Source organism: Pholcus phalangioides, unplaced genomic scaffold (assembly GCF_987345545.1).
Source record: "Pholcus phalangioides strain wild (caught in Gottingen) unplaced genomic scaffold, Ppha-v1.0 ptg000016l_1, whole genome shotgun sequence".
In the NCBI taxonomy this organism is placed as follows: Eukaryota; Metazoa; Arthropoda; class Arachnida; order Araneae; family Pholcidae; genus Pholcus; species Pholcus phalangioides.
The window spans coordinates 3,247-16,404 of record NW_028301609.1 but is presented as its reverse complement, the minus strand read 5'-3'; the positions used below and the strand labels follow the sequence as shown (position 1 = coordinate 16,404).

General features: G+C 45.2%; 1 protein-coding gene across 1 annotated transcript in view; it reads right to left on the bottom strand.

Annotated features, from left to right (window-relative positions):
* The window catches only part of LOC149074686 (protein APCDD1-like), a 53,936-nt gene extending 43,273 nt beyond the window's left edge, over nt 1-10,663 (bottom strand). The window contains exons 1-4 of the mRNA XM_089245970.1: nt 10,214-10,663; nt 9,316-9,591; nt 8,931-9,126; nt 4,655-4,847 (exon numbers count right to left, since the gene is read on the bottom strand). Of these exons, the coding sequence (XP_089102096.1) occupies nt 4,655-4,847; nt 8,931-9,126; nt 9,316-9,591; nt 10,214-10,663 (1,115 nt within the window). The remainder of the gene's footprint in view (nt 1-4,654; nt 4,848-8,930; nt 9,127-9,315; nt 9,592-10,213) is intronic.
* Between the last annotated feature and the right edge of the window lie 2,495 nt (nt 10,664-13,158).

The following is a 13,158-nucleotide window of genomic DNA, read 5'->3' as shown; positions in this document are numbered from 1 at the left end:
ACGAGATGCTGCTCCACATGATTGATGGTTCTGGTTTCGATGTCGCCCGAATATGGCCGTGACCTTCGAAAGTAATATCGTGTAGTATCGTGTCACTCACGTAGGTCACGATATGGCTTACAGACGAGGCGCATTTTCATCTGGATGGTGTCGTTAACAGACACAATTGGCGATTTTGGGGTACCGAAAACCCCACATTTGTCTCACGCTCGATCACTCCATTGCCCAAAACTTGCCGTTTGGGCTGCAATCTCCCGCAAAGGACTTTCTGGACGAATACTTCGATGATAGAGTCATTGCGTTGGACTATTCGACAGTTAAGGGGGAAAAGGCATGGCCTGGCCTCCGTATTCACCCGACCTCACCCCCTGCGACTACTTTCTGTGGGGCACACCGAATGACATTGTTTACCGCAACAATCCTTTAACACTCGACGAGCTGGAGGAGGCTATTTGTCAAGCTTGCGTGTCGATTTCCGCTGACACACTACAGAGAGTCACTGACAATTTCATTCTTCGTTTGCGACATGTGTTTTGTGTGAAAGGTGCACATTTTGAATCGATTATGATGTGAATGAAACGTGCTTGCATTACCCACTATGTACAGCCTACTTATGGTAATGCCGCCTGCGGCGCCATCTATCGGCGCAATTTGTAACTAAATTTTTGTGGTTTCTGTATCAGATTCTTACGGTTTTTTTTAATAAACATACCACTGGTTTCATGCTTCTATCTATCACGTTTCCGAGTTATTTATTTTCGAACTTAGGGGTCCTTCGTTAAACACCCTGTAGAAACAAAGGAGGTTAGTCATACATGACCTCCCTTTCCTTAGCCCATGCTGATTATCCGACAATACATCGTTCTCGTCTATCCACTTCACAAACTGCCTTTTGGTGATATCAAAAAAAGGCAGCATGTTACCGGAGCCCTGCTAGACCCACTTCTTTTGTGGGGGGGGGGGGGGGGGGGGGCAATGTAGGGACCGCAGTTGAGCAGCTTCCACGATAAGATCTAGCAGAATGATTTACGATAATAATTATGTAAATTAAGAGGCGGGGCCTAAATGCTCTTTCATTTTGCCCTGGGGCTATGATGCTGGGACGGCTGTGGGGGGGGGGACATTTTTTGGGATAAATTTTCGAAAAAAAAATTGTTCGAGTTATGTAGAACAGCCTCATTATCATCAAAGGTTCCGCGGAACAGCCCTATAAGCATTAAAAGTTCCGTAAGAAACTTTTCAAGTTGGAAATTTCTGATATAGGTGTATAGAAATAGACAGTCAGGACATTCAGGTGCTAAACAGCACCACACTACAGATTCTTTTAGTATGGTGTTGGCTGAAAGAGGACTTTGTCGGAAGGTGAACAAAGAATCCAAACTTGTGCTGGGGGGGGGGGGGGGGGGTCAACCAAAACATAGTTTCCCAAACTTTTTGTTCCATCGCCCCCTTCTTCGGCATTTTGTTTTCCCTCATCGCCCCCAACTCAACAAACCCATGGGATCCTATGTTACAGTCGTAGTTTCGATCGTCCCGTTCCCGGACCATTCCATCGCCCACCAGGGGGAGATATTGCCCACTTTGGGAAACACTGAACTAAAGAAAGGAAAGCCAATTGGAAAAATATTGATAAAGAGTGAAACGATCCGCAGCAAAATTAGAAGGAACCTTTTTTTTTTTCAGAAACCAGCTTTTCTAGAGAAAGGCGGCACTTTTTGGAGGTGCAATAAAGGAGGTGTGTTGAGATGAATCAAGCATTGAAGATAAAAAGTTTAACAGAGTTCAACAGAGCATTTTTAACACTGAAAAGTATTGTATTTAACTGTGCTAAGGGGTCATTCAGCATCGGGGGGGGGGGAGTTTCGGATTTGCTGGCGTTTGATGACAAGGGAGGAGGGGAGTTTGAAGGTTGCTTACGTCATCAACCACCCTTTTTGAAGATATGAAATATTCTAAGCTGCTGACGAAATTTTGCTGACAAGGGGGAGAGGGGGTCAGTGTTTTGCTGACTTTTGCCGACAAGGGGGGGGGGTAAAAAATGGATAAAAATCTGCTTACGTAATATTTGAATGGCCCCTAACTTATCCACTCGCGATTTCCCTTCAAAACTATTTCGATGTGTAAAAATTTGCGAGAGTGAAAACACCGTCATAATAAACCCGCCGTAAAAAGAAAACGCCGCTCCTCTAATCACGCCGCCCTAGGCGGGCGCCTCGTCGCCTCATGCCTAGCGCCGGCCCTGGTTATACGCCAATGGGTTAAAGAATGCTCCGCGCCCAAATGAAGCTAGGGAGAAGCTGGCATGTCAAATCTCAAGATATAAAACTTGCTGTGTACTCTGTGGAAACAATGAATTTTGTTTTGTCTTCTGTATAGAACGGACATCAAATTTGAGATCGAAATTAACATCAGTTTTTTCTTTCAATAGACTAATTGGGATCTAGTGATCTCGCGACTAGCAATCCTACGGGGCCATTCAAGTATTACGTAAGCAGATTTTCAGCCATTTTTGATCCACCCCCTTGTCAGCGAAACACTGACCCCAACTCCCCACCCCGTCAGCGATCCGTAATTTTACCACGGACCACTTAAGTAATCTGGGAATGTTCCTCGGGTAACTTGAGTGATGTAGAACCGCACTGGGGGGTCGCTTAAGTGATCTTAAACTACGTCACATGTCACTCAAGGGATCTCTAAATGTGCCACGGATCGTTTAAGTGTTCTGGAACTGTGTCGCGAGTTACTTAAGTGATCTTTGAATGTGCCACGGGCCTACTTCAGTGATCTGAAAATGTGCCACGGGCCACTTAGATGCTCTGGAATAGCGCCACGGGTCATTTAAACAATCTGTAAAAATGTGCTACTTAGTTCATTTTTACAAAATTGGGTTTGGGGAAGGGCAAGCCACATCAGATAACCTTCAGGGCCACATTTGGTCCACGGGCCAAGGGTTTACCATACATGGCTTAAAGGGTGTGTCGCAATGAATTTCTTAAAGAGAAATTTTGAGTTCTTACCCTTCAAATAGAATTGGCAATTAATAGAAATCGATTATAGCAACATATAGAGGTATTATCTTTCGAAATTTTAATTTTTTTAAATGTTTTCTACATTAAAAAATATTTTTTTTTTTTGTCTGGGGGGGGGCGCACGAGCCCCCCTATGCCCCCCTCCCGCTTACGTTTCTAACCCCACAAATATGCGTCTTAGGAGGTAGGCGGAAGTGCTGACAGGAGGGAGGGGGTTAGAGTTTTGCTGACTTTTGCTGACCCGGAGGGGTCAAAAATGGCTAAAAATTTGCTGACGTAATACTTGAACCTTTCTTATAAACACGTTCACTAAACTAAAATGCAACACGGTTTACGAAAAGATTTCGCCTCCGGCATTTATTTCACACCTGACATTTCACATTCTTTGACTTTCCTGCCCTGACCGTGTGAGTGACAAAGTAAGTTGGTGAGTGTCCGAGTAAGTGACTATGAGTGAATAGATGACCGTAAGACTGATCTAGTGACCATATAGATTGGACAAGTGAGTGGATAAGTGACCATATCAGTGGACAAGTGAGTAACTATATGAGTGGACAAGTAAGTGGGTAAGTGACCAGACGAGTGGGTGCATGATCGATTGAAAGGGTGAATGACCGTATTAGTGGACAAGTGAGTGGGTGGGTGACCATATGAGTGGCAGTATGTGGTATATGAGAGACCAAGTGAATTTTTGTCACTCATACGGCCACTAACTTGGTCACTTATATAGTTACTAATTTGATCACGAAAACTACTTCTTAGTTGGTCACTCATACGGCCACTCACCTACTCACTTGGCTACTCATACGGTCACTCACACACTCGCTTGGTCACTCATATGGTCACTCACTCACTCATACGGTTACTCACTCATTCATACGGTCGCTCAACCATTTATATAATCACTCATGCAGTCACTCACCCAATCACTTGGTCACTCATACAGTCAGGGCAGGGGCAAAATTTCCGGATCCCATGTTATACATAGGAAAATTATTAAAGAGATCTAATCGGTTTTGACAAATAAATCAAGCTAATTTGCAAACTTTAGATGAAAAATTTTGAATGAATTTTAATCACAGATTTATCGAGTGTCAATTAACCTGTAGTGACCTCTACTTGAACTTTTACCGATTGCGGAAAAATGATGACGTCGCGCTTCGCAACTTTCTGGTGCGAAGGATTGTTACCTAGCAACGCAAGTTGCGATAAAAATTCGAATGTTTTTCTTCGCAAGTAACCATCGTTATGTGATGCCCTATACTTTTATGTCTCCGTACCAAGTTAAACATGTATTTATTTAAAACCTTCTGATTGTTATTATCATTGATAATGGAGCTCAACAACCGGTCCTACAGATAGGCGCCCACACACCGGTGCCCTAGATTGGTGCACTACACTGGTGCCTAAAAACCCAACCAAAACTTTCGATTAAAATTTAAAAATTCATCGATTACGCTATATACGTAACAAATTAACGTGATTAATAATCGATCGATTAATTGATTGGACTGGTCCGACCAGAGATGGAAGCTGTCTTAGTATGACTGGGGGAATGATTTCCGGTAGGGAAAACATTACGGAGAAGATTTTGGGGAAGGAATTGGAGGAAAAAAAATTCCAACCTTGGCGAAACCCAGAGTCCATTGAAGTTCTTCCTGACTTTGACGGCTTGTTGTGCATCGGATATTTGGCTTTTCAGTTTGTCGCAGTGAGGGACGTCGTCCGTCGTCAAAGTGAACACGAACGACGCCGCGTTGTGCAGCGCGAGCAGCAGCAGCAGCGGCTTCAAGTTGCTGTGGTAGTCGCAGATTAGATCTGAAAAATGAGAGACAAACGCAGTTATATGAGGAGAAAACTGCAGAAGACATTCCCTCACATCAATAGGACGCGCATTACGCGTCTATTGATGTACAGTCGAATCCCGTTATAACGAACGCCAAGAGACCGGAAGAATCACTTCGTTACAACGAGATTTCGTTATAAATAGATTCCAGGTTACCTAGCATGGTTCCTATACAAACGTATTTGGAGGGATTAGGAAAGTGTTCGTTAAAACGAGATTTTCGCTATAACGGTATTCGTTAAAACGGGATTCGACTGTATTACGCACAGATACCAGATAATCGTTGCAAGGCATCCCAGATATGTTCAATAATGTTCATGTCTGGGGATTTAGGTGTCTAAAGTCAGAAGAGTGTTCCTGGAGCCACTTTGTAGCAATTCTGGACGTGTGGGGTGTCGCATTGTTCCACTGAAATTGTCCAAGTCCATCGGAATGCACAATGGACATGAATGGGTGCAGGTGATCAGACAGGATGCTTACGTACCTGTCAGAGTCGTATCTAGACGTATCAGGGGTCCCATATCACGCCAACTGCACACGCCCCATACCATCACAGAGCCTCCACCAGCTTGAACAGTCCCCTGTTGGCATGTAGGGTCCATGGATTCATGAGGTTGTGTCCATACCCGTACACGTCAATCAGCTCGAAGCAATTGGAACCGAGACTCGTCAGACCAGGCAACGTGTTTCCAGTCCTCAACAGTCCAATGTCGGTGTTGTCGGGCCCAGGCGAGACGTAAAGCTTTGTGTCGTGCAGTCATCAAGGGTACACGAATGGGCCTTCGGCTCCGAAAGCCCATATCGATGATGTTTCGTTGAATGGTTCGCACGCTGACACTTGTTAATGGCCCAGCATTGAAATCTGCAGCAATTTGCGGAAGGGTTGCACGTCTGTCACGTTTAATGATTCTCGTCAGTCCCGTTCTTGCATGATCTTTTTTCCGGCCGCAGCGATGCCGTAGATTTAATTTTTTACCGGATTCCCGATATTCACGGTACACTCGTGAAATGGTCGTACGTAAAAATCTAAATTCCATCGCTACCTCGGAGGTGCTACGTCCCATCTCTCGTGCGCCGACTATAACACCACGTTCAAACTCACTTAAATCTCGATAACCTGCCATTGTAGCAGCAGTAACCGATCTAACAACTATGCCAGACACTTGTTGTGTTATATAGGCGTTGCCGACCGCAGCGCCTTACTCTGATTGGTTCCATACCTCTCTTTTGCATACGAATGCCTGTACCAGTTTTTTTTGGCTCTTCAGTTTACATGTAAGAGCGAAAGAGAACACGTAGGGTGAGGGTGAAAAAGGTGCACTCTGAAAAAAAAAACACACTAACTTATCTACCTTATCTGTTATAATTTTCCCTTTTATATATATTTTTTCCTTCCCTCCCCCCTTCTTCTTTTTTTCAAACGTGTGGTTAGGTTAGGACAAGGTTACCAGATTTATCACCGATTTGTTAAATAGAGGTAATCTAAATTTGTTGCCAAAAGCTTGTACGTGAAGTGGTTAATCTCTCCCCAGACATTACGTGGGAAGGAGGAGGAGGGGGCGCAGTAGCCCAAGTCGATAAGATACTCGCCTAAAGTACCAAAGGATGTTCAGAGATGTCGCGAGTTCGATACCCGGTTCGTCCTTGTGCAAAAAAGTTTCCTGACACAGGGAGTAACAACAAAAACGGCGACATGACCGCAGAAAAGATTGCTACCGCAGGGAGTCGTCCATCGATGGGTTAGCGCACCCATGGCCCCCACATCCTGGAGCGGGGCCTCTAGGCTGGGATCTTTTGCGGGCCCACCGGTCAGACTTTTCACGGGCCCCTTCTGTAGTTAATTTATATCGTGAAAAAGCAAAAAACTATGAGAACTGTCCCGGGCCCCAGGGCTAGAGCCCTGTCAGTCACCCCACCCCCCTTTGCAGGGGCCATGAGCGCACCAACCTCTCGATGAATATAAAAAAAAACAAGCCTGCCGTTCGGAATCGGCAATAAATTGTAGGTCCCGGTCTAATTAGCCCCCCGCGCGCAGAAAATGTCTGCGGTGCGACAAAAACAATCAATGAAGGCGGAGGGGGGGGGACAAAATGCCTGCTTGCCCACGGCTGACCAAGTACCTAGTTTCAGCCCGAGAGCTGCTACCTCTTCTTAGCCTATACAGATATGAATACAAGGCCACAACAGGCAAAATGCCCAACGAGGTGGGCTGAGAAAGGCGACAGACACAGCTGTTCTATCTAACTCCAGTATAAACGTCCCTCATACTTGAAAAAATAACAGAATAATAATTCCTCCAACCGTACACATGCGGGCAGGCGGGGGGGTTGGGGTCACACGGTCCACGAAGTTCTTATAAACGCTTTGAATGACAAGAGCCAAAAATATACGACGTGGGAGAGATACATTTAAAAAATACGCCTTTTTCTAAGACCGAAAGGCAATAATTACACATAATTTCACCATCGATCCCATAACATGATAACCACTAATGGCAGGAGAATGATGCCACCCCTTCCTTCCCCCAGTCATTTCTTAGTCGAGAGAAAACGAGAACCGATCTCGAACGAACAGTAGCTCGGTAATTGAATCATTGGGCAATTAGCCCCACCTTAACTTGTACGGGAGAACTAATCGTGAAAATTAATTCGTAAGGCTTGGCCCGTCGTCCCGTTTTATACACTGCGAGTGCTTCGAATGCATAATCGGGCATCGATTCAAAGACAAGACACACTCCATATAATGGATCACCTAATATATATATGGAGATAAGAATGTCCGAGGAATACTAAACATGGTGGTTGACAATGCGGTGACCCTGGCTCATCAAGAATAGCCATGTTAAAGCCGCTTACATGGTCGGTCTATTCGTGATCATGAGGAGTTATATTTCCACGGTTAATTGGTCGCGGTTACGAAAACCCTATCTGAGCTCGAGAAATTCTTGTTCCGTTTCCCGAAGTGGAGGAGATTTTCGCTTCCCTGCGGTCCCCCCTCGAGAGTTGACCTCCTATAACGGACACTCCCCGTTTAACGGACACTTTTTTGACGCCTGTGGAACACGTCCTCGATGTATAGGGTGTCCCTTAGAGGATTCGTAAATAGTTTAAAAATTCGTAAAATTTAAAGGAGCTGGTATATTCCAATGCGGTTCGCGAAATAGTTATTCTCCCGGAAAGAGGAATTTTTTTTATCCCCCCCCCCCCGAAGAAAAAAATAGTTTGGCTTTTCATCAATAGGGGGCACTGCACCAAACCAAATCAGGATTGGTTGGACCTTTCTTCTATCGATTCTGCGTCCGAAGTGTTCAGAGACACTTTGTAACCCCTTCATTCGTTTGGAATCGTGTCACGGGCCACTCAAGTGATCTGGAATGGCACCCCCCAGGTCACGTAAGTGATTTTTAAATGTGCCGCGGGTCATTTGAATGATTTGTGAATGCGCGGTGGGCAACTAAAGTGATCTGGAACAGCACCTCCAGGTACTTTATTCTCTCTGTAAATGTGCCGCGGAACACTTGAACCGCACCCCAGGTCACTTGAGTTGAGTGATCTATGAATATGCCGCGAGTCACTTATTTATACTAGTCAGGGCGGCGCAACTAGGGGGAGCAGGCGGGTCTCGTGCCCCGGGCGATGGACCAGAGGGGGCGCAAATTTTATTCTCAAACCTCTCCTTCAGCATTACAAGGGGGTGCCAAAATGCGCGCTTGCCCTGTGTCACTAAATATCTAGTTGCGGCCCTGATACTAGTAACTATCACTGTTTCCCTGACCGCGGTTCGGTGCCGGGTTCTGACATCAGTCTAACCGAGCCAGAGTGAGTGATTCACATTCTGTGTGTTTCAATTTTCATCATTTTATTTCCATTAGTCGTGTGTTGACCGGGCATTTCACTAATAGAAAAGAAAGAATCAACCGGGCCCCGGGTTTTCAAAGGTTCAGAACGACCTGCCCTTAAGGGCTGTAACGCAAAAAAAACCCTAGAAACTTGATATTCAGTCCTTCTTGATGACCGAAGTCGACTTCTTAACAATAGAAGCCGATTTCTCAATACGAGCTTGCAGCCGTTGGAAAAGATCCGTTAGGCTTAATTCGCCGTTTTCGCCGATGTACTTCATGATGTACGGCTCGATTGCAACAGCGAATTCGTCGATCGGATCAGCACTGCTGTCCACACTTGTCCCAGGAGAACAGTCGGGAAATGCGAATTGTTGCAGGCAGTTACGCTCCTTCCTATTCGTTTTCCCCACCTGAGTTGGGGCTATAAGTTACTTGTTCGTGATATGAGCCTGTGGACTCGAAGACGGTCCTTGGGAAGACATCGCCTCCTTTTCGGCTTTTTTGAATTCTTTGCTCTACGGCGAAAATCGACATTTACGATAATTCGCCGTATGGTACAGCTTGCAATTTGTGCACTGTGGCCTGTCCACTCCGCGCACATTGGGACACAGTCGGGACGGATGCGGTAGAATGCACTTGACGCATCTTTCGGGTGCACTACATCCAGAACTATGATGACCCCAACTTTGGCAGCGGTAGCGGACGATGTTCCGCTGTGCATTTCTATTCCTGAACTTTTCCACCTTGATCTTGAGGTGGTCGATGGTTTTAAGGTCCAGGATCTTCGTCGACTCCGGTACTTGGGGGAGATCCACTTTCCATATGGGCAGCTTCCTTCCATCACGGCGTCGTCTTAGTTGCTGGACCTTGGTTACCTGGAAAATTAAGTCCTGTAAAGAGAGCATAATGTCCTCGTTAGAGGAGTCAATTTCCAGACCCTTGATGACGTATGAGTCCGGTTTGTCACAGTCCAAAAGATATGTGTGATAGCCGCTGTGGTGGTCGAGTGGTTATAGTGACGGACTCGCGATGCGAGGATCCGGGTTCGAACCCCACAGTGGTGGTCGGCTGAAGTTGGTTTTCTGTAGTTCCCAACTTCAAGGCGCAAATGCGAGCCGATCTCCCAGTTAAAAAGTCTCGCCGCAGAGAGCAACAGTCATCGATAAATCATTCAATCATAACACTTCACTCATAGTTTGAAAAACTGGTGGCAGATGGCAGCACTGCACATAACAAACATTACACAGAAACAAACTTTACGTCAGGTTGCACTACACGTACACGCACATTCCCGCATGCACTGATTCTTTGGGGGGTTCGTTGGGGGGGTGCATTTGTGGTGTAGCAGTAGTAGGTAGGGCTCGGGGATCCATGATGTTCTTAAGTCAGCCACCTCGTTGGGCGGTTTGCCTGTTGTGGCGTTGTATTTGTATTTGTATTATTCGCCTCGCAATATCTAGTGATGAGACGGTGGTCATTTGCGCACTCTGGAGTTACCGTAACTCTGCTGTTTACGGTCTTAGCATGAAATCCAGAGGGGCAGATGTCATCCAGTTCTTTAGAAATTTTCCTCCAGCTCCCTTGGCTGGAGATGTGGATTGGAGGTATTTTTCTTCTTTGACCTCGGTTTATGACAGTAGAAGGTATCGGATCGGTGACGTCTCCAGTCTGCTCCACCAGGGCTTGATTAGGAGCCATCATAGGCGGCTCCAGTGGCTTGAGAGGAATGGTGAGATCACCTTCACTTGCTTCTAATTGTCCTGGCGAGGGAAAAGGTTGCGGCGGAATCGGGGCCACCGATTTTTTGTCAGGTTGCGGCTTCTTCTTCGGGTTTTTCCTTCGAGCGATGTTGCACGAGTCATCATGGCAGACAGTCGTGAGCGTAAGGAAGCTCTCAAAGACATGATCAGAGAGCCTTTCCTTATCTTTGGATGTCTCCAGATCCATCACGTGCCCAGCAATCTCGAAGGTCCGTCTGAACAGAAGATCGTTTCCTGCATGTTCTTCTTGTTTGAGGTATGTCCAAGATGATGTCAGCATCAGCAGATAGAGACGTAACAAGTCTCATCACAGATTCTGCTATGTCCGCTTTGTCTTCTTCTGCATCATGGTGAGTGACAGATTTGTATTCCTTGATAATACAAGCCACGCTTTCTTGTGACTAGGAATTAGCGATTTATGAAGATAGCGACAGTTTAAAATATTGCTAGCCATATTTCACATCAAAATTTTACAGGAATTACCTTAATTTGATGTGTTCTTTTATTGACTAAATCCTAAGAACGTAGACTTTTACCCATGAAATGCATTTCAAAATGATACAGGTACATTATTGGACAGGTAACAGATAAGCGAAACTGCACTGTGGTGGTCGAGTGGTCATAGTGGACGGACTAGCAACGCGACTACCCGGGTTCGAACTACCCGCCACCACAGTGGTGGTCGGCTGAAGTTGATTTTTTTTCGTTACGAGCCGATCTCCCCGTGAAAAAGTCTCGCCACAGAGAGCACTAGGCCTACAACGGCGCAAATATTCAATCGTTACACTTCATTCACAGTTTGAAATACAGATGGCGCACTCAAAATGCAAGCATAACACTTATATGTTTATTAGATACACACTCACTCACACTTCCGGAACAATTCAATTGGTAGTTAATTTCCCGAGGCGGTAGACCGGAGTTGAGCTCGGTTTGAAAGGAAAAAACATAAGCGAAACTATGTTACAATTCCCTTTGCCCCTATTTAAAAAAAAATACGAGGAGGCAAATACCCCCCCCCCCCCCTGGTCCCCTATCTCTGGAATCCCTGCTCAGAGGACTGGTCCTTCGTAGACGTGAACCTAAAATAGAGTTGGTATGGGTGGGGGTAATATTATTTTACGAAGTTCAATATTCAAGTTTCATATCCTGTAACGTTGAGGAAAATAAATACAGTAGAATCCGGACTTCTTATCTGGCCTAATGTGGGGGAAAGGCGGGCCGGATAACAGGAAAGTCAGATAGGCCAGAGTTCTATAAATGCACACCTCCTACCCCACCCCCTTCCCCCCCACCATCAAAAAGCACCATTTTAATACCAAAAACTGTCCCTATTCATATTTTATGACCTCTTGGCGCAGGTCAGTAGACTACTTTATACATAAATGTACACGTGCAGTACAGTACATACATTTATGTATACGTAATGTAAATGTCTGTTATGTACTGTACTGCACGTTTCAAAAATTTTTACAGAAGAAGAAAGTCCAATAATACAAATATCATTACGAAAATTATGCAAATAGTTTTACATAATTATGCATTCATCAATTTATTATGTAATTTTTCGCATGCAAATAGTCATTATCTTCTGTAAAAATGAAAACTAGCACACATTTCTTTGGGGGTCATTCAAGTATTACGTCAGCATCGATGGGGGGTGGGGAGGGGCGTTCCGATTTGCCGACTTTTGATGACAAGGGGGGGGGGAGGAGTTTGGATGATGCTTACGTCATCAACCACCCTTTATGAAAATATGGAATATTCTTAATGGCATCTTACTCGGTGTGCCAAAATCGTGAAAAATCTTTCGCTAGTTTGTGGGCACCTGAACTAACATTCTCCCTAATGATAAATCCCTTACAGAGCCACTTCAGCGATCTCTAAATGTTTCAGGGGTTCTTCTCAAGTGCTCTGGAATGTCTCCGGCCCGCTTAAGTATTCTGGAGCGGTGCAACGCATCACTCAAGTGATCCATAATTATGCCACGGATCACTTAAGTAATCTGGGAATGTTCCTCGGGTAACTTGAGTGATGGAGAACAGCACTGGGGGCCGCTGAAGTGCTCTAAAATTGTGCCACATGTCACTCAAAGAATCTCTAAATATGCCACAGATCGTTTAAGTGTTCTGGAACGGTGTCGCGGTTTACTTAAGTGATCTTTGAATGTGCCACGGGCCACCTAGATACTCTGGAATTGCGCCACGGGTCATTTAAACGATCTGTAAAATTGTGCCATTTAGTTCATTTTTACAAAATGGGTTTGGGGGGGGGGGGCAAGCCACATCAGATAACCTTTAGGACCATATTTGGTCCGCGGGTCAAGGGTTTACCATACATGGCTTAACGGGTGGGTCGCAATGAATTTCTTAAAGAGAAATTTTGAGTTCTTACCCTTCAAATAGAATTGAAATTAATAAAAATCGATTATAATAACATATAAAGGTACTTTCTTTGGAAATTTTAATTTTTTTTAACTGTTTTTTACATTAAAAAAAATTCGTCTGGGCGGGGGCACATGGGCCCCCTATACCCCCCTCCCACGTGCGTTTCTGATCCCACCAATATGCGTTGAGAGGTAGGGGGCACTGCTGACAAAATTTTGCTGACAAGGGGGGGTGTCAGAGTTTTGCCGACTTTTGCTGACAAGGGGGAAGGGGTCAAAAATAGCCAACAATTTGA